This window comes from Clytia hemisphaerica, unplaced genomic scaffold, assembly GCF_902728285.1.
Source record: "Clytia hemisphaerica strain Z4C2 unplaced genomic scaffold, Clytia hemisphaerica genome assembly, whole genome shotgun sequence".
Taxonomy (NCBI): domain Eukaryota; kingdom Metazoa; phylum Cnidaria; class Hydrozoa; order Leptothecata; family Clytiidae; genus Clytia; species Clytia hemisphaerica.
In genome coordinates, this window is record NW_027104551.1 from 1,703,211 (window position 1) to 1,729,331 (window position 26,121).

General features: G+C 35.3%; 3 protein-coding genes across 3 annotated transcripts in view; 1 reads left to right on the plus strand and 2 right to left on the minus strand.

Moving 5' to 3' along the window:
• The window catches only part of LOC136822839 (DNA polymerase subunit gamma-1-like), a 63,116-nt gene extending 44,619 nt beyond the window's left edge, over window positions 1–18,497 (minus strand). Inside the window, exons 1-7 of the mRNA XM_067079153.1 lie at window positions 18,267–18,497; window positions 9,931–9,987; window positions 8,728–8,993; window positions 1,918–2,097; window positions 1,466–1,681; window positions 1,072–1,113; window positions 293–434 (exon numbers count right to left, since the gene is read on the minus strand). Of these exons, the coding sequence (XP_066935254.1) occupies window positions 293–434; window positions 1,072–1,113; window positions 1,466–1,681; window positions 1,918–2,097; window positions 8,728–8,993; window positions 9,931–9,987; window positions 18,267–18,392 (1,029 nt within the window). The 5' untranslated portion in view covers window positions 18,393–18,497. The remainder of the gene's footprint in view (window positions 1–292; window positions 435–1,071; window positions 1,114–1,465; window positions 1,682–1,917; window positions 2,098–8,727; window positions 8,994–9,930; window positions 9,988–18,266) is intronic.
• Window positions 15,275–16,877, plus strand: LOC136822891 (uncharacterized; the record flags this gene model as incomplete). The annotated part of the gene is made up of 1 exon (XM_067079199.1): window positions 15,275–16,877. A coding segment is annotated over one exon (726 nt), but the record flags the coding sequence as incomplete, so codon positions are not given.
• A 2,258-nt stretch (window positions 18,498–20,755) lies between the features above and the next one.
• Window positions 20,756–25,306, minus strand: LOC136822841 (GTPase Obg-like). Its single transcript, XM_067079154.1, has 6 exons — window positions 25,098–25,306; window positions 24,633–24,705; window positions 22,946–23,123; window positions 22,281–22,403; window positions 21,686–21,824; window positions 20,756–21,473 (listed from the first exon to the last, which is right to left on the minus strand). The coding sequence occupies exons 1-6, from the start codon at window positions 25,231–25,233 to the stop codon at window positions 21,466–21,468; spliced, it is 657 nt and encodes a 218-aa protein (XP_066935255.1). The 5' UTR covers window positions 25,234–25,306; the 3' UTR covers window positions 20,756–21,465.
• Between the last annotated feature and the right edge of the window lie 815 nt (window positions 25,307–26,121).

Below are 26,121 nucleotides of genomic sequence, written 5' to 3' on the forward strand. Positions count from 1 at the left end.
CCTGCGATTTCCAACCGTTTGTGGCTGAGACTTTTTTCCCACTTTTTGTCTCAAACATTACGGTGGTTATAATCGAGTCAATAGCGATTTTATGTATGTGTGTTTTCCAGCGATGGAGACGGTAAGGTTCTAATTTGACTAGATCATGACCAACTGAGGACGACGGTAAATCAGCATTTTTACGGTCAGAAGTACGGGTTTTTCCAACTCAATTCAGTCATTTTACCGTCCTCAAAAGTGAACTCGCTAATGTAGGAAGGAAGGTGTTGAAGGCGCAAAAAACTCTGCTTACTTTATGAGGTAGCTTGAAGAATCGAATACATGGCAAACCGATATCAATTCCATTCATGTCATCACATTGTGAGAAAAGTTGAAGCTTTGCAAGGTCTTCTTCTCGATCTTCTTTCCGTTGCTTGATGAACTCCATGAAGACTCTACGGACAAAGTTGAGTTCAGTTTGGAATGCATCTGCGAACTCGGTATTTTAAGGGAACTAATTTTAGCGTTGGAAATAAATTCCCAAAAGATTGCATTTCGCGGAGATTAAAATTCGCGATGTTGCCCTATTTTTGACACATTTCTTTCATTTTCGGATGAAAAATGGCCAAATTTGTAATAATCTTAGAGGTTTTGCCGAATAACCGCTAAAAAAGCGAAAATTAGTTCCCTTAAAGTATATGATATAAATCCTATAGAAATTCTACACAGAAATGATGAGACTTGAATAAAGTTCAATTTCTCTTTCAATCGATTGAAGTGCCCTCCTGTCTGTGTTAAGTATGAATATAATATGGGTTCAGCTTGAATGCATCTTTGTTCACATGGAAACATGAAGAGCTCGTTCCCAGGCTCCAAAAATCCGAAGTTTTCAAAACATTTGAGCCAGTGAGTGTGCAAAATTGAAGTTTTCGAAAATCGATTCAGAGTTATTTATATTGGCCTCAAACTTGAACTCCCTTTGCAATAAATAATCGATTAATAATCCATCGTTTCATCGGTCACTGTCCTTAGATCTTAAGCGTTGATGAATTTTATCGACTATGATCGTCAGGGGAACTTAAAAAACGTTACCTGTAGGGGAAGCCAGTTTTCTTTTCTTTCTCCAGAACATTCCTATCAATGAAAAAGAATGGAAAATGATCATTGGTTGTGCGAAAAAGTTTCAAGAAAAGGTAAGCTTTTTGAAAACAATTTGTTCATTTGAGAATTTTCGCTCACATGTCTGATTAACACATAAACCAGAAATTATATTCTATTTAATTAAGAAAACGATTTTACATAAAGGATGTATTTCTTAAAAAGTCCCTTAAAAAGTTTTTTCTTTATAACAATATTCCACTCCAGATTATCTTTTTAACGAGCACAAAACCGCTAATTAATTCATATTCTATTATTGACGTTTGAACCCTGCCAGCTAATTTGAAAGAGACTTTAGTAATTTCATTCATTTAAATTATGATCGTACGTTTTAAGGTGATGCATTTGAGTTTTCATGGGGGCGAGAAAACCCCACCCATGTTTCTGTTCATAGTGTAGCGGATATCCATCCCACGTCATTTGCAAGAGGTATGGGGTGACTTGTTTTTGTGATGAAATGTTGACCGGACGCACCGGTTTCCGCTGTTCTTCGTTTCCGACACTTTCATCTTTTTTCGTTTTAACGCATAACTCTCTGTACCATCTAGAAAAAAAGGTTGTTTTTATAAAGATAAGAACAAACTATAAGAACATAAGGCTTCTATGGCCAATATTTTAAGAACAAGTTAAGAACATTTTAAGGCTTTGCAAACTCGAAAACATCCAATTTCCTAGGAAAATGGACCAAAATACTCACAAAATGGTGAAATTAAGAACATGTTAAGAACATCCGAAGGCTTCAAAAGTTTTGGATGTTCCTATAAAAAAACGTGTACTTACTTGGGGTACCCGGACATGTGAAGTTGAGTTTTACGTTTGTCAGACAAGTGGTCTATCCTTTCTGCGATAGTTTGAAGAACATTCTTTTGAGGAGTGTTATTTTGGACGAAGTCGGCTGGAGGACGGGCTGTCTTGTGGATAGACCAATTCATATTCCATGTCCATAGGTTCTCCTTGTATCTGATAGATAGATAGAGTCGATATTTTAAGTGGATAGCCCAGTAATCTAGGACTTTTAGACAGTCTTTCGATTGTTTTCACGGAGTCCACGGCCAGCCGGCTCGGCTATCTATGAACTGAACAGAACATTGGAAGGAGCCGGGATTCGAACCGCGAATCCCTGGTTTGAGACGCTGACGCCTTTGACCACTTGGACATCGCTCCATGATTGTGTTAAAAGGGAGATTAGTATCATCTTTGAAGAGAATTCAAAAGTTGTTTTTTAAACTCGATAAGACTATCACTGTGTCTCACCAACATTCTGCCGATTGGTAGTGTGAAGGTTTCAATCACAGACTTGCACCGCAATGGACTGTGTTCGAATCCCAAGTTAAGATTTTTTCGTTAAAAAGATCAATGTCAAAAAGAGGGTGTTTATAAATACATCCAACAATGAAATTTTTACGGTTTTTCAGGACAATTTCAGCAAAGGTGGATTCAAGGTTGCCAGAATTAGAATATACAAGCTTTGAAAGATCTTCACGAGGCTGCTATTGAAAGATTTAGAAATAAAAAGGGCAGTTTCTCCAACTGTTGTGACTGCCGGGGTATCGAATGACTTAAAACCAGGGATGGAGAGCTCAGTATTTTCGATCGTAGAATGAAGCCTTGTCTCATTATACCAAGAATGCTAAAATGATGGTTAAGACGAGAAAGTAACGTAGTAAGATTATCGTGGTGTTTTTCTAAAGAGCAATTGTTCAGATGGAAGCAAGAAAAATTTTGTTTTTTGAGAGAAAGAGAAGAAAATTCTTCAGTACTAAAATATTTGCAATCAAAGTGATTAACATGGTCATCATATGTAATATCATCTCGTTGTTCATCGATTTGAGAATCAAAATTAGAAAAAAAATCTGAAATAGAATTTAAGTGTTTAAAATAGGTTTTCAAGTGACTTATGTCTTTACCAATGGGTAAATTTTCATCAGAATCAAGGTTAGGTAAAGCATCATACCTGCAAAGTTTACAAAGCCAGATGTTCCTTAAAAATTTTGATTCGACACCAAGACACTTAGCATGAGATCGCCTAGCCTGGATATCCAGACCGTAAACTAATCCACCGTCTAGTTTTTCATAATATTGTCTCTGGTTTACGGTCTGGTCCAACTAACTCGTCTGCAGGGATAGTTGTCCCTGCATATGCGAGTGTATCTGATTGGTCGCTCCGAGTCACTGAGCAGGATTTTCGCGGGCTTTTCGATATTTTTCTATCTGCGCGCATAATTCATGGAAAAAAGCTGACATTGCAAAATAACATAAACAAATGAAAATGAAAACAAAGGTTCATTCTTTAACAAAATGGCCGCTGGAAAGGAGCCTTTATAAATGTGGCTAATGTTTTGATGTAGTTTAAAGTAGTTTCGAAAGTTTATTGAGTTTGTAAAAGAGGTTTTATGGTAAGTTAATTATGTGTGTCTGTCTGGGTTTCCAAAGTTTTGATAGTCTGTCAACAAGGGTTCATTCACATACAACAAAACTGTATCAGACATTTTTAGTTGCACCAGACTCTAAAATTTTAGAAACTTTGTATGTTGAGGTAAGAATTTTTTTTCTGAAATTTTTAGTCTGGATACACAGGCTAGAGATCGCCTTTCGCAGGACAAAAATGAAAAGTTTTAGCTGTTATTGTTTTCGAGCAAACAAAGCATTCCATCGTTTGCCATTGTAAGAATTTTTGTCACTGAATGTAACAAAAGTGTTTCTCGAGCCAATCACAAAATAGAATAAAAAGAGCATAAAGTAATGCTCGGTTATAAGAAGAAAAATCAATTATAATTATATTCAAAGAGATCACTGTAGTCAGGAAAAGACTCAATTAAATCATCCAGATGTGTCACTTTAAACACTTCACCATTATCACCATTAAGTCTCATCATAATTAAGTTAATTATACCATTATATACCCAATATGAATCAATCGCTTTTTCATTATAAAGACATTTAACTTCCCCCCAGAGAAATCTGTAATAGCTGCAGAGATTGTTATTAATATACAGTAGATTCTTTCAGTGAAGTTGGCTTTTTCAAAAACATCACGTCTCTAAAATTCTTTCCCTTTTTTGATTAGCCTAGACATCCAGGCTGTAAACTATTTCACAGTCTAGTTTTTGATATTTTATGTTCTGGTTTACAGCCTGGTCTCCCTAGAGCAATTTGCATTCTCCATATGAGAATGCAGTCCGCTTGCTTGCGCTCACTTCGCTAAAGCCGTAAGGACCAATTTACATGGCGCGGAGCAATTCTGAAGCAAAAATAGGATAGTCCTCCACTTGCTAGTGAAGATAGAGCTTTCTGTTAGATGAAAACATGAAAAAGAAGAAAACAGAGGCAAGTTCATTTTTCAAGAAAACATGGTTGGTCATATGGTGATAAATGCAAACTTGTTCATGGACTCTGGTGTAATCTTTGGATGTTTTAAATGGTTTTAGATTTTGTAAAGCTGCTTTTTATTAATTTATGTTTTGCTGCCCTGGGTTGGCTAGGAAAGTTTTGGAAACATGGGTTTGCACTTTCATTCTCTAGGGAGACCAAGCTCTATAATTTTGAGTATCTTTGTATGTGGTCCTATTCCGAAGAGTATACAAAACAATTTCCCCTACAATCCTGGACAAAAGGTTTGTAGAATTCTGCAATATTTACAAAATACTTCAATATAGATCAAAAACAAGTTCTGGGTGTTTCCAGGCCTTTCAAAGTCACCACCTGCAGTCTAACCGCAAGGGCAAACCACAAGGGCTTTATTAACTGGCTTACACCAGTATCAAAACGCTGGTTTTTTACTTGTGGTTCCCTCAAAAGCAATTCAAAAGCAATGCAACGACTTCAAAAGTGTTTTTCTTAATTTCCATCCCCTTTCAGACACATTGAAGAGTCATTTTGCTCTATTTCTCATCATTCTTCACTGAAATTTCATTTGTCTACAACCTTGTCCAGCATTGTAGAAAGCCTCTTCTACACTTTACAGTTCATCCAAATAATGACGCAATATTTCGAGCTCCAACCCTGAGATAAGAATAAAAAAAGTCCACTTTCAAGTGTGATCTCTTTCATAGGATCTTCATCAAAACGTATCGTTGTAGAAGCAGGAGGTTGTGAAATTGAGTCATGAAATATATCCCCATCAGGAGCATGTGTTTGTTCTTGTGTTGATTGAGTCGTATATTCAGGAATATCAGCAAGTATTTCCTCCATATCAGCTTGTTGATGCTGTTTTCGTGTTGTTACAGGCATTTTGGCTCGAGAAACAACGCCTACTTTTTACGCGCCAAAAATCTTGAAGACACGTCTGACCTCAGCGAATGCCAGATGTTAACCCTGGTCAAAAAACTTATCAAAATCTTACAAGTTATCGTAAGATCCTACAAGTTCTTACAAGGTGGCAAGATCTTACGAGATCTTACTAAGATCTTACAAGAAATGCGCAAGATCTTACAAGATTTTGAAGGAAGTTAAGTTCTTACGAGATCTTATGTAATTTCTTGCAAAGATCTTGTAAGATCTTAAGGTTGGCAAGAAATGAAAATCTTGTAAGAACTTACAAGTCACTCCTGAATTTCAAAAAGAAAAATTTACAAATTTTCACCTCAATTAAGTATATAAAGCTTTAACTTACAAGTTCTTACAAAAACTTACACGATTCTTGAATTAACGTACTTGTAAGAACTTACAAGACCTAACCTTGCAATTACTTATAAGTTATAGCTTATCAAATCTTGCAAGAACTTATAAGATTTTAAGGTCCACAAGAAACGAAAAATCTTTATATTTCAAGTTATATCAAAGTTCAATTAAGTATACCAAAGATTTAACTTACAAGTTCTTACAAGTTCTTACAAAAACTTATACGATTTTTTAATTCAAGTACTTGTAAGAGCTTACAAAATTCAACCTTGCAATTTCTTATGCGGTTATAGCAGGTTATCAAATCTCGTAAGACCAGGTCTAAAAACATTAACATTGGTATTTATGAAAGAAGGGAAAAGGCAGTTTCTATAAGAAACTTTTGTGCAATTTCTTACAAGATCTTACATCCCGTAAAAAGTACACATTTTTATAAGAAATTTAATGAAATTTATTTGGCTCAAAGACTCAAAGTCATCGAAAAATAAGCCTGGATTTGAAAAGCGAAAGTCAGATCTAGGTATTAAAAAGAATTGTAGAGTTTAACCTGCCAACTTTGATATAAAGGAATGCTGATACAAGAATGAGCTTGTAAATCATTTTGGGCTAAGCCTTGACAACAAAAACTGCCTTATTAAGCTTCTTCTTATTGCATGTCATTTTTCGTGACAAATTTTTTTGTTTGAATTGAGCCATGTGTTTCATCAATTATTTTTTTGTGTAAAGGTGTGAAATCACCCAATTACAAAAGTTCGATAACCAGGGGGGGGTGAAGCAGTTAGTACAAAACATCATGCCTACTAACTGCTTTCTCGGAAGAAGTTAGTAACACCACCACCTTGGTACACTTAGTACAGTTAGTACTAACTGAAATTAGCCTTGAAAAAGGCTTTTGACCTTCATAAATTCAATAAAATCAAATAAAATAAAATTTAATATCTTAAAAATGATTCAATTTTCCATAGCTTTCAATAGGAAAAAACAACATTTTAGAAAATCAAATTTCTATTGCAACCAGCAAATTGTTTTTAAGATTTGAAAAAAAAATTTCGAAAATTTGAAAAAAAAATCTACTTCCCCAAAATCTTTTTTGGTAAAATATTGTCTTTTTTTTAAATTTTCTCACAAAATCCTATTTTTTACACAGTTAGTACCAAAATTTGGCAAATTTTTAGCAGGGGACCACCCTTTTTTGCAGTTAGTACATCTGAGTACTAAGTGACTTTATCCAATTCATATGGCACACCACCACGGTACTAACCGGCATGATGTCTTGTAGTACTGCTTCACCCCCCCCCCCTGCGATAACAAAAGAAAGGTGATAAATGATTGAACTTCTTCAAGAAAGAAATCGCTGTGTGATGCATATTTTTATGGACAGATTTTTAAGGGTAAGTTTTCATAATTTGAAAGTAATTTTATCATTTTTAAAATCAAAAATAACATTTTTCCATATAAAATTCGATCGAAATATATATTTTAAAGATTCAATAACACAGCAAAAAATGAATGTTTTGTGCGCCAAAAAGTCTTTCGTCCAATCATATTTTGATATTTTCTCTTTCAAGAAATTGAGCAAAATGGAGCTTTTTTTATTTTGTTTTTTGTGAGTGATGAGTGATGACACTAGATTGGATAAAGCGAGGCCAAAAAAGTTTTTCACTTTCAGTTTTGTGTAAAAAAGTTAACTTTACTTTTTCTAAATTTTATTCAAGTTCAAAATGTACTTTGAACTGCAGCACAAAGAGGAGGATCGAAGAGAGTATGGATTTCATTATTTTGGTGGTTTTAAATGCGCGATCAGTAAATGCACAAACGAAGATACAGTCAAATACGGCAGACCTGACGAACAACATTACCGACTTATGAATTTATGAAGGGACCAGATAGTAACGCAGGGACCATGAAGAGAATAGGGACAATCGCCGTCATTCATTTTGTTAGTTTTCCAAATCAAAGTGACTAACATTTACTGTACTGTAACCGCAGTAAAAACTTTATATATCGAATAATTAATACTCGTCTTTATCTTGAGGCCCTTGAGAGTAATTGGACAAAAAATGAATGAATACACATGCGAATTGATTGAGTCATGGAAGCATAAATAGAAATACTTTTATTTATTCAATTATATTATATTGACTGTCATTACTGTTATTATTATGATACGTCTTTTACGAATTTGTAAAATAATTTTAAAGGAGAAAGTTAAAATTGATGTCAATCTTGCGAGCTTTCTTTCCACAACTGGAATCGAAAAGATCTTACGAGTTCTTATTTGAACTTGTAAGATCTTGCGAGCTCTTATTCGAACTTATAAGGTCTTGCAAGTTCTTATTCGAACTTGTAAGATCTTATCAAAATCTTATCAACTTTTTCTTTTTTGCTAACTTTCTTTCCGTAACTGGAATCGAAAAGATCTTGCGAGTTCTTATTCAAACTTGTAAGATCTTGCGAGCTGTTATTCGAACTTATAAGGTCTTGCAAGCTCTTGTTCGAACTTGTAAAATCTTGCAAGTTCTTATTCGAACTTATAAGGTCTTGCAAGTTCTTATTCGAACTTGTAAGATCTTCTCAAAATCTTATCAACTTTTTCTTTCTTAAATCATATTGAACTCGGCCAATCTTGCTAGCTTTCTTACCGTAATTTTCAACAATTGAAGCTAAAATGGCTGTATAAGATTATGTTAAGATCTTGTGCGTTCTTATTCGAACTTGTGAGTTCTTACGAGTTGTAAACGTGCAAGATCTTGCAGGTTCTAGCAAGATCTTGCAAGTCTTGACACAAGATCTTACCAAGTTCTTACAAGAAACTTCAAATAAGAACTTACGGGATCTTGTAAACTCTTACAAGATCTTGACAAGTTTTTTGACCAGGGAAGAGCATCCGAAGGTTTCAAAAATTTTGGATTTTCTTATAAAAAACGTGTATTTTCAGAAAAGTAAACATTAAAAACATTCTTGCCTTACCTATCATCAATCATGAGTTTCAGTGTATCTTCCGCCACATCCATCAGCGATTCTTTCAATTCGCTCGTGATTTTCTCAAACATTTCTTCTGAGCGTTGAATGTACTCTTTCCATGAACGTGTGATTGGTAAGAAAGACGTCCCCATTTCAAGCATACCACAAAAAGAAACAGGGCTTGGTACATGTACCAGAAAATCCGGCCACATCATTTGGTAGATCTCGAACGTAGATTTGACATCTAAAGCGCAATAGTTTCGTACACACTCCTGAAAATTACAGAAATGAAATTACTTTTATCGGGCTATTCCAGAAATTGTCTGTACCCCCTACGTTGGGTGGTCTGGAAAATAAATTCTGGGGGTCTGGTTTTTCGAGTGCAAAAATCTATGGTGATCAGTAAAATGAGGTTGAAAATCCAGGGTAGTCAGTGAAACGAGGTTGAAAATCCAGGGCAGTCCAAAAAAATTTGAAAAAAATCCAAGGGGATTCTAAAAATTTGAAAAAAAATTCAAGTCACTTTTCCAAAAAAGACCTCGTCAATATAGGGGGAAAATTTTTTTCCCGGAATAACCCATTAAGAAAAACAGTTAATCTTTTTGACCAGAGCCACTGGTTTCATACATCAATGATATTAAATCGTCAGTTTGATTATTAGATCAGATAGTAGATTATTAAAAAAAGTGAGATTATACATCTGAAGTTCTAAATCTCCCGATGGTTAGAATTAAAACAAGACGACTTAAAGTCGAAATTTGGGATAATATTTGAACACTATACCGGGTGCGCCACAAAATTAAACAAAATTTTAAAAGAACAGTTCCTATTACATTGAAAAGAAGAAAGATAGATTTAAATTTTGATGGGTCATTTATCAAATTCGATTCATTAGATCGAAAGTTATGCTCGATTGAATAAAAAAGTTACTTTCAGAAAGTGCTCAAAATCGTTAAAAATCGACCTATCAAATTTTTACTTTAAATTTGGCAATCGCTATAGCCTTTACATGATTAAGATCATTTTTCATTAACTAAAAACATACATTTTGAAACTGAAGGGCCTAAAGGGTTTAAAATCTTCATCAAAATCAATTTAATTTAGTTTTACCGAAATTTTCCTCAGATTTTTGGTTCTAGACTGGGTAAAGTCTATGTAAGGCTGGATCTACCTCGAAGCCCATATTAGATGTATTTTAATGAATCTTACCAGATTTTTTGGCTTTTTTTCGACGAATTTTCTTCCTTTCATTGAAATTCGACCTTCCTTTAAATAACAAAAGGTCATTTAGACAGCTAATTATCATTTTTAATGACTGAAATGAAAATACTGGATACATCATGTAATTATGCTTTTGTTTAATTTACCCGGTAAGACGAAGACGCGTGAAACATGACGCCTACAGCATTATATATTTTGAATGAAGTGCTACATAAAATACCAGAGAACTGCAATCCGTGAGAAAAGCAATTTTAAAATATTTTGAAAATGAAGAAGAAAAAATGAACTTTTCATTTTTTTGACGCCAGAAACTTCATTTCGTGCTTTGAAAATAAGTCACTTGTGACTTCTTACACTTCTTACACTTGCACAAAGTTTATATCTTCTTCCTTCTATATATAAACAGTAGAATTTTTTTCCAAAAGATTTTTCAAATTTTCCCACCAGCTACAAATTGACTTAAGGCAGTAGAAGAATCAATTTTATACATTATCGATTAATGGCCCTTTCAGAAAACCACAACAATGACTCCCTTGTAACTGCTTTAAACCACTTTTTAAATGGGATATGGGTTAATATCAAACTTGCAGCTCTCATCCGAGAGATGATATTATATTTCACAAATAATAACTTTTTATATCTGCATGTTGGTTGTTGGAATGTGCATTAATGGCATTTTTATAATGCCCTTCTGCAATTCCAAAAATACACAGAAAGATTCCGGAAAAGTGACAAGAATTTCAGTGCGGAAATGGAATCTCATAAACACAATGGTACCAATGTAGTTTTTAATTATTCAACATGAAACTCCTGATTAGCAAAAGGTCTATTAAGATTGATGGAGTTTGATTTAAGCTTGATGATTAGTTTGATTTATTACCTGCAATATCATCCTATCGGATGGGAAAAGCTGGAGCGTTTACATTCCAAACTCATCAAACACAAATCAAACTTCATAGGACAAAAACTGTCATCAAACTTAAATAATAATAAGCAGATATTCGACAAGAAAAATCGGATATAAAAAATTATTCAGTCGAGCTTGATGATATTCGACGAAGCGAAGCTGAGTCGAATATCATTAAAGCGAGACTGAATAATTTCGATATCCAATTTTTCACGTTAAATATATTTGACCAATTAGCAGAAAAACATTTTAATAGACGATATCGGCTTTCCGAATTCTCCCCGAATGATTACCCATGATGCATTGTTAGGGTTAGGGTTAGGGTTATCGTCCGTGAATTTTTTTGCGCAATGCATCATGGGTAATCATTCGGGGAGAATTCGGAAAGCCGATATCGTCTATTTTCCCCTTATGACATTTTCATCTTTTTTAAGGATGTCAATTTCATTGTTTTTTTTCTTTTTAATTACAACACGTTCGAATTTCCTTTCTCCCCCGGGGGGGGCACTGGGTTTGCGGATTGACGGTATGTGCGGGCCAAAAATTGGCTTTTAAAATTGCACCCTTACAATGCAGCAAAAATCAGTGAAAATCATACCCTTAGAGTGCATTTTCCCCCAAATTTTCGATCCCTTTCGTGCAAAAAATGGTCAAAATTCTAGCATTTTTGGTCAAAATATCTAGATTTTTCCAAGAATTTTCTGAAATTTCTACCCTTACAGTGCATCTCTAGTTTTTCCGACCCTTACAGTGCATTTTAAACATATTGGAAAAGGTACCCTTAGGACCCGCACATACCCGTCGGTCCTTTTGCCCAGCTGCCCCCCCCCCGGGCTTTCTCCTTTGTTAAAAATAACTTTATTTTGTCTGTTTTTATATACGTGACAATTAAATAATTATTCGATCAAAAAACTATTTTCTTTATGCTCGCTACAGAAGAGATATTTAGCTATCGGATATCTTAAAATATTCGACAATATGATTTGCCTAGAGGCGGACGATAAACATGGTAATGGATAATGGATAAATAATACACTTTTTTTTTTATAAGAACAATTTTATAAGAACCATGAGGCTCAAAAATGCCAAAAAATAAGAACAATTTAAGAACAATCCTGAGCCTGGAGTTGCTGAGTTTTAGGTAAAATAAGGGCCAAATTAATGAAATTAGGGTTCAAACCCAAAAATATCCCCAAATTTGCCCTAAAAATAAGAACAGGATAAGAACAACTTGAGGCTCGAAGTGCCAAAAAAATAAGAACAGCCGAGCCTCAACAAAAATTTACTGGTTCTTATAAAAAAAAAAAAGTGTAACATGAGATTTCTACACGTTCAGAACGATTACTAGTTCACGCACCCTTTAATTTTCGCGCGGCCAAGTGCGCGAAAATAGGTCTATTTCGCGCGCCTTTTATTTTCGCGCACGTATTCTGCGCGAAAGCGCGAAAATTAATGGAATTAAGGTAGACGAATAATAAACCTCTTTAAATACTCTACAAAGACCAAAAACATGATAAAAATTGTACAACAGCAGCAAGCTTCACAAGCATGTGCAGTCAAGCAGCCATTAACACTCAGGAATATACATTAATTGAGTGATTAGAGATTAACCTGAGGATTTATAGAATGCGACTATTAGTATTTGGCTCAAAAATCAAATTTTTCTTCATTATGAGCTAATCAGCCTATATGAAGTGGTAGCCCACTTCAGCCCACATTTGCTTATTCTAGGCTAATTAGGTGATATTCCGAGATGATAGGCTAATTTGAAGTTATCCCTGAACGATGAGTGTTTACAAAGGCTTGGTTACACTTCTTGCACAAGCGTATTTAAATTACTAAGAAAAACACTCTTTTTTTATCTTTTTGAGTGAGTCCACTTTTAGAATATTGCCCGTAGTACGCCCCTAACCAAACGCCCACACGCAATTTTTCCACCCTAAAAATTTTCCGGCCACACACACACACGAAAGGTGATCGTAATAATTCGCTAAAGCGAAATTAACTAGCCGAATATCCTTGTGCTAATGTAGGGCTAGCACTGGCTTGAAAATAAAAGATAGCAGAAAAGCTCATTTTTCTTTCTCGAATTCAGACGATAAAATGCGCTAATTCCCCGACCAAACAAGTGCCAAAACAAGCAGAGTTTTTGAAATTGTAATTGAATTGGCTATCAAAAACCATATGCTGGCTTGCTTTGCAATTATTAGGCCAGCTCCTGAGTGCAGGGTAGCCACTACCTAGAGGGGTTGTGTACGGTCGTCAACATCTCTAGGTTATGGAATGAACATGTAAATAGTGCTTAACGAAGACTCTGGCTTGGAGGATCTGGAGGGAGATAATTAAAATGATTTACAATTTTCGATAATATGACAATATTCATGTTGACATTAGGTGACCTGATTACTTTGCTTCAAAATTTCATCAGCACATTTTTTCAATTTTACGTTTCATGGCTACATCCCTAAAATTTAGCTCAGGGCTATTTTCATTAGCACCCACCCAAAATTGAACCACTCTGCATGCTATGCTTCTACACCATTCCCTCAGTAGCCTGTTACTTCGTAAATGAGTTCGTTCACTCCCTGTATGGAATGGCTCAATGCAGAACACCCGTGGAGAAAATTGTTCTCATTAAAATTAAAAATTAAACTAAAATTGACAATTCTCTTTAAGAGTCCGCGCAGTTGAAATGAAAAAAAAACTTCAAACAGAATAGAAAATTTAACAATTAATTTAGTCCCAATTAATCAAAATTTAGGTTTTCAAGGAAGACAAAAAAACGCTTGAAAACTAAAAATGTCAAATTTTCACACTTCTTCCAAATATAAATCAAAATACACGCTTTTTTTATAAGAATACACTTTAGTTTTCCCCCAGTCTTTCACAAAAATGCCATTTTTTGATTCAGATGTGTATTTCTTCTTAAATTTTGGTTGAATTTTGAACCTAACCTAAGAAAATACCTTAAGAATATTTTAGGATGATTTTCCCAAAAAAGTTAAGAATATCCATGATGAAATGAAAAAACACCATTCTTATAAAAAAAGCGTGTAGCCTGAGTGTTGCTTAGTAGTAACATTAAAATTATAAAAGTTCCTGGGCTTGCAAAATATCAAGATGACCATATTTTTATGAATGGGACACAGTTTTCGAAGCCCTTGAGTCAGCGAATATAATGAATTCTGAACTTTTCTTTATGGAATTCTACTACCTTTTCGTGTTTACACTGAGAAGTTTATCAAACCAGAGAGGGAACTCGTTCTGTTCGAATAATTGGTCTTCGCTAGATTTTGGCTACACGTTTTTTATGAGAACAAACTATATAACTATATATAAGAACATATATGGCCATTTCGATGGCCAAAATATCAAGAGCAAGTTAAGAACATTTTAAGGCTTTGCGAACTCTAAATACCAAATTTCTTAGGAAATAGCACAAAAACACTCAGTACCTGATGAGTACCTGTAAATAGTTAAGAGCATCCGAAGGAAAACTTTGAATGTTCTTACAAAAAAATAACATCTCTCACAGGAAGGACAATATAACCAACCTTTCAGCAAATAATAAACATTTTTTTATTCAGAAGATATATTTTATTTCAAATTGGCTGAAAAAGCTTTTAACGCTTCCAAACCACTCTCTTTTCATTTTCGATAAAATCGAAAAGTGTGAAAAGTGAAAAAAGAGGCTTTAGGCTCAAAAAGTATTGCAAAATCTCCAGGAAACAAAGTCATCATAACAGTAATAAGAATAAAGAGAATACAGTTCATGTTAAAAAAAACTCATCCAAACGAGCGTCAAGGTGTTTGTTCGGGCATACCGGAAAAGTGGGATGGGGGAACCCGGGAACCTAAATGGGAACCCTATGGATGTGAACCTTGTGGGAACCTTTCTCATAACAAAGTATACCTTTCTATAAAGAGAAAAATATTTAAACACTATTTATAAAACGCATTCGAGTTTCCAGCCATGTTCCCATCAACATAGGGTTCCACTTAGGTTTCCACTTAGGGTTCCCACTTGGGTTCACAAATGGGTTCGCACAAATTGGGGTTTCCACTTGGGTTCCCACTTAGGGTTCCCACCCGGGTTCCCCCATCCCACTTTTCCGGTATGCCATTTGTTCGCCGAGAGAAACCGTTGACCAAAGCCAGCCTATGAATAATTAATTACATAGAGAAAAGAAGGTTAAAAAGGGCTCACATCAAATATTTGTTTATTCAGGTTTATTTCCTGACTGGCAATATCGGAACGACAACAAAATGGGTGATTTCACGAAGGATATTGATGGACGATGTGGAAGGCAGAACCAATGGGTGGCTGTTGTCGTAACAAGTTGCACAATTGCCAGTACCGAAATGCTCATGACCATCCCGCTCAACGCACTCATTGTTTACAGTTTAATCAAGGAACGTCATTAAAAATACAAAAGTTGTTTCTATAAACTTGTTTTAAACATTGCGATATGTGACCTATTAACAGGACTCATAGCCGATCCGATGGCAGTGAATACATTTGCTAAAGAAGCTATTAAAAAGCAACTCAGTTTAGCGGAAGTCTACCTCATTCATTTGTCTCTGTTCATCACAGATGCTGTAGCTCTCCTCACGTTGAGCATATTGAGTGTTGAGCGCATTGTAGCCATCACTCTGCCTGTCAAGCATTACAAGGGAGTCAAGAAGTCGACTGAGAAGGGTCTTCTCATCAGTACTTGGGTATTGGGCTTGGCTCTAGTATCACCGTACTTTAAGTTGGGATTCATCCGACAACTTTTTGTGTTCTCGACTGTCAACGTGGTGGTGACCGTGTTATCTTTAGCGGTGACTGTTCTAGTGTACCGATATAAATTAAAAACGACTGCAACAACAGCCGTCAATGGAAATGATTCTACAATAAAGCAACAAAAACAACATCAAAAATCTTCAAACACACCTTTGTCTAGTCAATTCAATAATAGTCAACGGTATCGATGGCTGATCAAATCTCAATACAAGGTGCTGTTGAGAGAGCTTCAGAACCAGACGCAAGGAACAAAAAAGAAGAAGTTCAGGAAAAGATTACCAGCAAAAGCCCGCTACCAACAACTACAGTCAAGCAGAACCAGAAAACACAACAAAAGGCTACTCGCACTCTCATCATCATGCTGATTGTCTTCATTGCGACATACCTACCGACCACCTTCACCATGATTTACATGAATTTTTGCACAGAATGCGATTGTCTGGCCATACATATAATGCGAGATGTATCCGCCCTTTCCATATTGTCTAGTTCACTGTTGAGACCGTTGAACTTTATTCTGACACTCAAACATTTAAGGGCTTCTGTTTTCCAAGTCTTCCGCAAATCGCAGAGGCGTGAATCACGAGTTGTACAGCGACGACTTTTAAAAGACCTTTCTTAAAAGGATATTTCAGGTGATATAGGCCATTTCACAGTCGCAAAGCGTCTAACCTACGGGAAACCGTTATCGGGGAGCAATCTGTCCTGATTACCCATCCCATGATCCATTTCGACTGTGAAATGTCCTATAAAGGTCCACAAAAAGAGAAAATGAAATTGTGAATATGGCGAACTCCATTGTTCTTCCTTTATGTAGATATTTTATTTTTTGATTTTTTCCATATCTAAAAACGCTTAACTTATGAATGTTGTAAACGTGAGAGGGACAAAACTGTTACAGTACCAAGTATTACTAACAAAATACTGCATTAGACACTCACTTTTCAGAGACCCACTGAGAACCCTCCCCACAATGAAAATTGGCCAAAATATCGTCCCCGGTGGAAAATTATGTCCATACTGAAAATAATCAAATAATCAAATAAATCAATCCTCACTACAAGATGTTATGCTATTTTTCCCGTCCCAACTGAATTTTCTGACTTGAAAACAAAATAATTCAAATCCCCAGCCAAAAAAAATTATGAAAATATCAATCCCCATCGAGTTTCAATCCGTTATTTTTACCCCAACTGGCTGAGAAAATCCTACCGGGTTCGTGAGAAGGGGGTGTTATTAGACAAGTAATAGTGCATATAATTATAAACTAGGTCACAGTGTGGATCTAAACCACACTGAAACGACCGCCTTCCATCACACATCACGCGAAAAAGCGCGCGCACGTTATTAACGCCTACATGTCATCTCCAGTACATTTTAGATTATTCATTGAAAACAGATTACAATATAGTCATTTTTCATGTCTCGATTATTCAATTCCGAATAAAAGACATTCAGGGAAAAAAAAGAGAAACACCTGGGTAATCTAGTTAAAAAAACCGAAAGTAAATGGTAGACAAAGTAATGAGCCAAGGCAAAACGAGATTAGCGTACCACTATGAAAGAAACCGCCTCCGGCGGTCGATAATGTATTCTTTTAACATTGTAAACAGAATATAGTCGAACGTGCGCAACGCACTGGGCTCAACTTCAGTGGCTTCAAATTATTCATAGGCCCAATTGTAGACCAGATATTCACCCAAGGAACAAGTGTGCAAAAGTTCAGACAAATCAAACAATTTTTGAAGTCTCCAGGCTGCCCCAAAGTTTTAGCCTCGTTTGGACGAAAAACTCGTCCCCAGGCCCCAAAAATCAAAATTTTTGAAAAATGAAAAAAACACCCCCAGATATTCACCTAAGGAAAATTTCAGCCGAATCCGACCATTTTTGAAGTCTCCAGGCTGCTCCAAAGTTTTAGCCTCGTTTCGGAAACTCGTCCCCAGGCGCCAAAAATCAATATTTTCAAAAAATAAAAAAATAACCCCCAGATATTCACCCAAGGAACAAGTGTGTCAAATTTCAGCCAAATCCGACCATTTTTGAAGTCTCCAGGCTGCCCTAAAGTTTTTGTGACAGACAGACAGACAGACAGACACAGACACAGACAGACAGACAGACAGACAGACAGACAGACAGACAGACAGACACACACAGACAGACAGACATTGTCAGATTGTAGCTCAACTGAAGTTGAGAACAGTATATTCTTGAAAAGACAAATTTTCGCTTACTTTTCGTTTTTATTAATTTGATCAGGCGTCTTAACAGTTTTCCACTGTTAGAACGGTAGTTTTTTTTTTCTAGCACAGCCCGATAGCGCGAATTTTTTCGAAATCTGTGCTCGCGCAGCGCCGAAAGGTGAGAAAGTTGTTCTTTTTTTCAAATAGTGTCAATGATTTCCTTTAATAATATTGTAGTAACGAGACCATTTTATAACCAAGAACTTCAGACCATTCAGGCCATTTTTCATGCCCTTTATTAAGCGGCCGATTATCGGACACTGCCCATCTTGAAATTACAAGAATATTCGTAAAAACAGACTTTTTTTTCTGGAAAAAGTGCCCTTTTTGGCCACCGACGGACGCTGTCTTGCTTTTCTAAAATATTGCCTGCCATTATGAAACAACAAACCTGAAAACTTTCTCTGATATCTTGCAGATTGCCTTCAACAAACAGATCTCTAGTAGACTTATCCAGCGTCTTATGGCAATAAAACTCGTATAACTTCGCAAGACTGTTGGTAGATCCGTGGTTCATCCATAGACTGAGGCCGGATTCTTTTGGTTCATATAATTGCGTTGCTCGTTTGTGACGCCTGACACACAGACGTGGAGACTGAGCGTGTCCAGAAACCGTATTCCATTATCCTGAAGAAAGTAAAACACACACATGTCAACACATACTCTTTTAGGTTCCAAATAAACGGGGGGTTCGAATAAACAGGGGTTTGGAAAATGTTCAAAATTTTAATAAACGGGGGGGGCCTAATTGCCGGGGGGTTGGAAATTGTAATTACGAGGGGGCCGTTTATTTGGAACCTAAGAGTACAATCGTGAGACAGGAAGAACAAGAGGCGGAATTTGAAGAGAATTTCGAAGGAATTTCGGAAATTGTACGGAAAAACGGAATCTAGCAAAAAGCAAAAGCATTTTTCATTCTAGCAAAATTTCGGAATTGGCAAAAAATATTCAAAATTTCCAGAATTTTTTACAAAAATATCTCAAACTTTAGAGACATTTTCGGTGGCTAAATTTTGGTTCTTTTTTAGACGTTTTGACGGGAAATTGGGAAAAAAAACTGGCGGGTTGCGGGATTGGGTACCCCTTGAAACCCCTCTCTAATTCGACATTATTATTCGATAATATTGAAAGTCACCGTAAACGAGAAATCCTTATAAACGACGCTCTACTATTCGATAAAAATTTAATTCCCCTTGGAAATAAAATGAAGATAATGTTTTAAGCTCTAACTGTGTTATAATTCTTTCATCTTTAGAACATCAACACTGTGAAAACATTTTCCAACAATATTCAATCAATCAACAGATTAGTACTAATTGACTTCAACCATCAAAAGAAATATATAAAAAAATCCTTTTTCTAGTTAACCAAGCAACAAGCAGTAACAAGCTGTATTTTTTGACCGAATAAATATTTTGAAAACTTTTTCACAGTGATGACTTTTGAAGAAAGTTCGATAACCCCTAGTACTTATAGCCCTAAATATCCCCTTCTTTTTTAAGCTTTTCGAAAAAAACCACCCCAAAAACATTAAATAATCTAAGAATAGTTTTTAGAACACTGCCAAAACTTCCGTTTTCCTGTTTTCTCTCATATAAATAACCCCCTGATTTTTTCACCTACTTAGACAATTTTAAGCTCAAGTAGTACTATATTAAGTTATAAAACACCACTAACATTTAGATGATAAACTTCTTTGACAAAGGATCGATCGAATGCAACATTATTGCCAATCAACAATTTTTCTTTGGAAAGGTCTTCTCCTGACATGGGAATCATACTGTCAGGTGTGATATCTTGTGGAATATGGCATCCCTCATCTGTAAGGTAATGACTGACCCAACAATACCTTGCGAAAAAATAGAAGAAAATTTGAGGTTACGATAACTATATCTAGTCTCCGTGAATGTGTTTGTGTAATAGAAACTTTACCTTTGAGAGTTGAAAAATGATTTCTGAGTAAGTTTTGGGCTTAACCCTTCGAACATCTTCCTATTTTCCTACTAGGATCCCTCGAGCCCCCTCCCCTTTAAGATCTCAAGAATGACAAGTGCTATGACCTAGAGATTTTGAACAATGTTAGATATGGATTTATCTGATATTCCGATGGCGGATTGGTGGTCGCCCACGCTAAAGCTCTAAAGGGAGCGGGCCAATTTCCCATCGGAGAGGAATCATAGTCGGCCTTTGATGTGCCGCACCCTCAGTCGGGTTCAACAGTCCTTGCCCGTAAACCTAGAAATATTTCGGTTGGACCCGCCAATCCCCGAAAACAAGGGCTGGGTTACCAGACCTCCCGCTGCAAAATTCTTGACGCGGTCTCTCAAAATTCCGTAATGTAAACCTTCCAGATGTTGAAAATTTTCCCGACCTTCAGAGCTTTAGCGTGTTGGAAGAAAATTTCACCATCTGGGTGCCAGTTAAGATATGGATGATCAAAGGTGATTTGCAGAAGTTTGGTTCGGCCACCTGTCTGGCTGGTATTTTACAGACCAGAATGAAAACTTGACCAAAATCATGTATTGACTGATTGACTCGCTCGATTCGACTGAAATTTGTTCCTGAAGACTGATTTGTCAAATAAAAGAGACCAGTATTAGAAAAAAATTTTCCCATGAGTATTTGGTACTTTGCAAACCATTCTGTCTTCAGGCTTTATAAATCTATGGTCAGAGAAACATAGAATTATGAAATAGGTAAGGGAATTTAACATAAAATTAGTTTACCTTGAGACATTGTTTTCAACCTCCATTTTTCAATATGACTTTTGAATAATCTTTTTATTATCAATTTTTTTCTAGTTATTCTATTGTTTTTTCACTAAAAGAAACAAAGGTTAATTCATAATAATGCATTTCAACCCTGACACCATAACAATAATTAAGAAAGCAAGCCATTTTTAAAAGACAAAGTTTATACAAAATATACTACCAAACATCATACTTTTGAAAAAATAAAATAAAAAATAAAATAATATATTTTTCATTTTTCTTTTTTCCATTAGCCAGTATGCTTATTTCCATTTCCAGGCATGTTTACATGTTGTTGTATGTCATTTCTCATCTCGTCTTGGTCTTGTATCAAATCAATTTTATTCGCTATGAATATTGATGATATTGTTGACAGTCCAGCTTTGTAAAGATCTAACTCCTTTTTCAGGATTTCGAATTGGGAAAGCATGTTCGGTGATGAGCAGTCCATAACATATAATCTATTTTTCATTTTTCTTTTTTCCATTAGCCAGTATGCTTAAATTTCCATTTCTGCAATATAAGACTTTTCAACTCTTCAATGTTTTGACTGAATTTAGCAGAGAGTGGGACACCAGGCATGTTGACATGTTGTTGTATGTTATTTCTCATTTCGTCTTGGTCTTGTATCAAATCGATTATATTTGCTAAGATTGATGATATTGTTGACAGTCCAGCTTTGTAAAGATCTAACCCCTTTTTCAGGATTTCGAATTGGGAAAGCATGTCTGGTGATGAACAATCCATATCATACATTAATTATGGCAACGTTCTACGTGGCGTAAGAAGTCATGTCCAAGACCAATGTTTTCGTGGGCTCCCTTTACTATGCCAGGGATATCAGTCAACTAAACAGTTACAAATAAAAATAATTTGGGTTTTTTAATGAGTAAGCATGAACAAAATATCTCTAATTATACATGATGCACTAAAAGTCATGAAAATTATTTGAAACCCCATATATTCAGAAATTGAGGGCCAAAATCAAGCAAACTATTATGAAATCCCTAGACAGCCCTAGGCAGAAATGTGTTAACACAAGGAAACAAAAGATAAAAACCTGAAACAGTCAAGTCGTCTTTTAAATTCATCACGCCGATGTTTGGTTTCAATGTTGTGAAAGGGTAATCTCCAATCTTTGGTGTTGCACGTGAAATGCAATGGAGGAGAGAAGATTTGCCAGCATTCGGAAAGCCCACCTATAAATACAAACACAGTTCCTTTGAGAGAATATTTGGGTTCCAAACATCCGAACAGAAAGGATGGAAAATGGAAATCATAGTAATGAGTAATCTCATAAATTCAAGAGCTATTTTACCTTACAACTATGATAACATGGGGATTCACACCTTGTAAGGAAATTACACTTGATAATTATGGATAATCAGAAGGTCTATTAGTACAAATAGTGGAGAAAACATCCTCCACACTGCCCGATGATGGGAGAAGAATCTCTCGAAACGTAGCCAAACATAAATCTCGTGATCCAAGCTACGATTAAACTTCCATTATGAATATCACTGGGTCGTTAAACTCAAACTTATTTAGATTATTCCTTTGAGAGATTGGACAAAAATATCATTTTGACGCAATTTCATTGCAACAGGGGGCTAGTGATGTCATTTTTAATTCTCTATTTAAATAAATGCTCATACCAAGCCAATATCAGCGATTGATTTCAGTTCCAACTCTACAAATATTTCTTCTCCTGTTCCTCCCTCTGTGAAACTCTCTTGGACGCAGTCTTGTAGGTGACTTGAAATGGACATTACCAAGACCTTTAAGTTACCAAAAATGAAAAACAACTATTTCATTCACAGCTATCATCTCGTAAAGAAAAAAGAATCACAAAAGATTAATTAATAAGTTGCTTACCCACGGGGATCTGCAGCCAAAATTGAAATGTAAAGATGTTTCAATAGTATAAAGAAATGAAAAAGTGTTGTCACTGGATCATTTGAAAGGGACATAAAAATAGTTACAAATTAAAAAAAAAACTATATGCCACACATGTGTTTTTCTGTATTGTAGTCCAATGTTTATCAAAGCATCCTACCAGTCCAAACTTGACAGCTTAGTAAATAAGAACCCCATAAAGAACTTTGAGGCTGAAGTTCTCTGATAAAATAAGGAACTCCAGGCTTGGAACCAAATTGAGGTTCCTTATAAAAAAACGGGTGTTTTTCATGTCCCCTATAATATTTAGAGAAGCATAATTTTTAAAGTAGCTTTTAGGCAGCTTCAAAATTATTTCTACGAAAAAACATAAACAAGAACAGTCCATTTAATAAAAACAATAAAAACATATTAACACACTTACATGTATATGTATGTGTTCTCCATTCTTTCCATGCCTGTTTTTCTTGGAACCATTCCCTCCATTCTTAGCACGGTATTGATGCTCCAGATGAGAAAGTTGGGAGTAAGCATCATCAGCAATGAAAATGACATCAGCTCCACGTCCTCCATCACCACCTTCTGGCCCCCCTTTATGGTCCCTTATGAAGAAAAAAACAAATTTGTTCAATGAGCTATTTGAAGTAATGAATTTCGTTTTAATAAAAAGACCACAATCAAAGGGACCAACTGAAAAAAAATTCTTTTAAGAAACTGCAAGAAAGCATAATTATTTTAAGAGTAAAATGAGAATATGTTTTATTAGAAAGTTTCAATACAAAAATAATTATAAAACGTATTCCTATTTGAATTGAACTATTCCTAAGATGTGCACATAGAAAGGTCTCATTGGTGTTTTTTGAGCTCTAATGGCGTAATGAAAGAATTTCACATATTCCTTTTTTTTAATATAATTTTCTCAATTAGAATTCAGACTGATCAGAGAGATCAAAGACCTATTATTATCCATATAGCGACCATTAAGTAAACCATTAAAGATTCGAACGGCGGGCGGTATTGAAAGGTTCTATGACTCAAATAATCATACCGAGAATCATATGCTGAGAAAACTAAGGCGTCGCGCTTCAGAGGGCTGAAATATCATTAACCGCCCTGGTTATAGGGCGATAACGTCATTTGCGGCCCGCTTGGAACTTTATTGAAGTCGTTGCATTGAAGCGAAAAGACTAAACTAACGTCAGAAATAACACTTTTTGGTCATTTGCGGCCCGCTCGCAAGGGTACTCAAAACTTGTTAAAGTCATTGCATTGAAGCGCGAAAAGACTTGGCTGACGCTAGAAAGAAACGTTGTTTGAATGTCCGATATGGATAATAATAGTAATAGCGTTAAGCTTTCGTTCGTTGTTGTCATTAATTCTGCCGTTGCAGTTTGATTATTAGCCCTCTAGTGCCATTTGCGCCCTCCGCTTCGCGTCGGGCCCAAAATGACACTCTCGGGCTAATAATCAAACTGCGCGGGCAGAAAATAACAACAACGACCTCAAACTGAACGCTATTGTTATATTAAATTTCAAAATTAATTAAAATAGAATAGAATTCAAAATATTTTTGTTCTAAAAATTGGTCCATAATTTACCTTTCCTTTTTGTTTTCAAGGAAAGGAGGTTGGCATATTCATTTGAAGAGGTTTGGTGACTTATCAATCATCCACCCAGTTTTTGACATTCAAAATATACATTGCTAGTGCCTAGCAATAAACACCTAAACATTGTTATCTTGGTTACACTTTTTTCTCATAAAAACGAAGCAAAAACAAAGTTTAGCCCCGTTTCCCATTTGTCCAAGGGTCTGATTATCTTTTCACAAAGTGAAATAAAAAAAATTAAATTAGCTTATAGAATTGAACTGGAAACCCCTCCATTTGACACTTTTATAATATTTGATTTGTGAGAATCGGAAAATTTACTACAGCTGTTTAAAGAGGTCTTCAAATTCAAAGTTGTTATTTTAATTGCTTTTTAAACAAAGAGCTCCAAAAAACGCTGATGACACCTTTCTAGTGCACATCTTTTATATAATGTTATTGTTTTTGTGTATTGTTTTTCTATATAAGAATGTCTTGATTCAAATAGGAATACGTTATACATACCTTGAATGAAAAAATGAGGCTGAACCATTACCCGACTTGATATAGATACGCTTCCAATCTACAAATGTTTTACCTGGCAAAATGAAAAATGCAATGGAATTTGTGATCAACCAATTAGGATTAAGGAAAGGTTGCATTCTCATTATAGTTTTCAAACCAAGGTTTTCAATCACAGAACATACAATAAATTAGCTTATATACCTCCGTAACTTAGTCTAATGTCGACACCCCTCCCCTAATTCCGACACCCTTTTTATCACCTGAAATTGATAGTAAGGTTAAAACTGTTTTACTTTGCTTAGTGGTCTGAGAGGAATAATCCTTTTTCAATCAGTGATTCAAAAGCTTTCATATTATTCCTGTCTCTAAAGAAGGGTGTCGGAATTAGAGGAGGGATGTCGATATTAGACCAACTTACAGTTATTATTTAGACAATAGAAAATAAACTACATGGTAAATACCAACCCTTAGCGTATATTAGTTTTCGTTTCTTCTTTAAAGGTGGGGAGACTTGAGTGGAACATCCGCATTGAGATGAAGAAATTATAACTTTATTTGACAGTTTTAACCGTGATAGATGATTTCTGCAATACATCAGCATGTTTTAGAGAGAGAATATCTAAAATTGCTATATGATCATTATTGTTTATCAAGCTCACAATTATACAGAACAGAGCAGTCGAAACAAGTTATGTATTTTTGCACTCTGGTATCGCTCCTGAGTTACATTTTTTCATGTAAGTAGAAAATAAACAGGAGAGGAAAGATACATTGAGCATATATTGTACCTAAACTAAAGTAGAAACGATCATGATTTTTTTGACAAAATAATAATGTTGTGTTGTCACAACCATTTACAGTAGAACAGCTAGAAGGGTACAAAGAGCAATAAATAACAAACTCGGTAAAAATCTAGTTTGCTAGTTAGCTCTGTTTGTCGAAATTCTGTCTTTTGTTCAAGTTTCTTAATGCACATTCAGTTTATTTGTAATCAACTTCGAAAAAAAGAATTTAGAACTACCATGCAATAATTAGACTTGATTTCTTTCTCTCTCCTCCCATCCATTTAAAAAGGAAGATCCCATTGTTACTCCCATTGCTTGCATTTGGAAAGAAAGAATTAATCGCTTGCTTTGAAAGATTTATAACGGAAAAGGTCAAGTTTTTAAGCAACTGATTTTGAAGGATCAGACAACAATCACCGATATCTCTTATAATCAATTGGTTATCTAAGTAATCAATTGGTTTTATCAAAGTTTTCGAAGTAATCAATAATAAGTACTCAAGTACGATTATCGAGTCTTTGAAGGGTTGTGAAGAAAGTGATCAAATTCTCACAATTTTTTTGAATAGAAATTTTGGTACTACACGTTTTGTTTTTTTTAAGAAACTAGTTTTACTAAGCAGCTTCAATGTTTTTTAAGAAATTGGTCTTTTGAGCCTTAAATGTTTCTTAAATGTTTCGAAACTTTTTGACAAAATCAGCCTA

Bases quoted from the DNA above. Each gene is read 5' to 3' on its own strand.
- LOC136822841 (XM_067079154.1), bottom strand. From the start codon at position 25,233: ATGCTGATGTATTGCAGAAATCATCTATCACGGTTAAAACTGTCAAAT. The intron at 23,124-24,632 runs GTATGTATAACG...TTTCTTCATAAG, and splicing joins GCCTCATTTTTTCATTCAAG to GGACCATAAAGGGGGGCCAG. The intron at 22,404-22,945 runs GTAAGTGTGTTA...GGTAACTTAAAG, and splicing joins GAGAACACATACATATACAT to GTCTTGGTAATGTCCATTTC.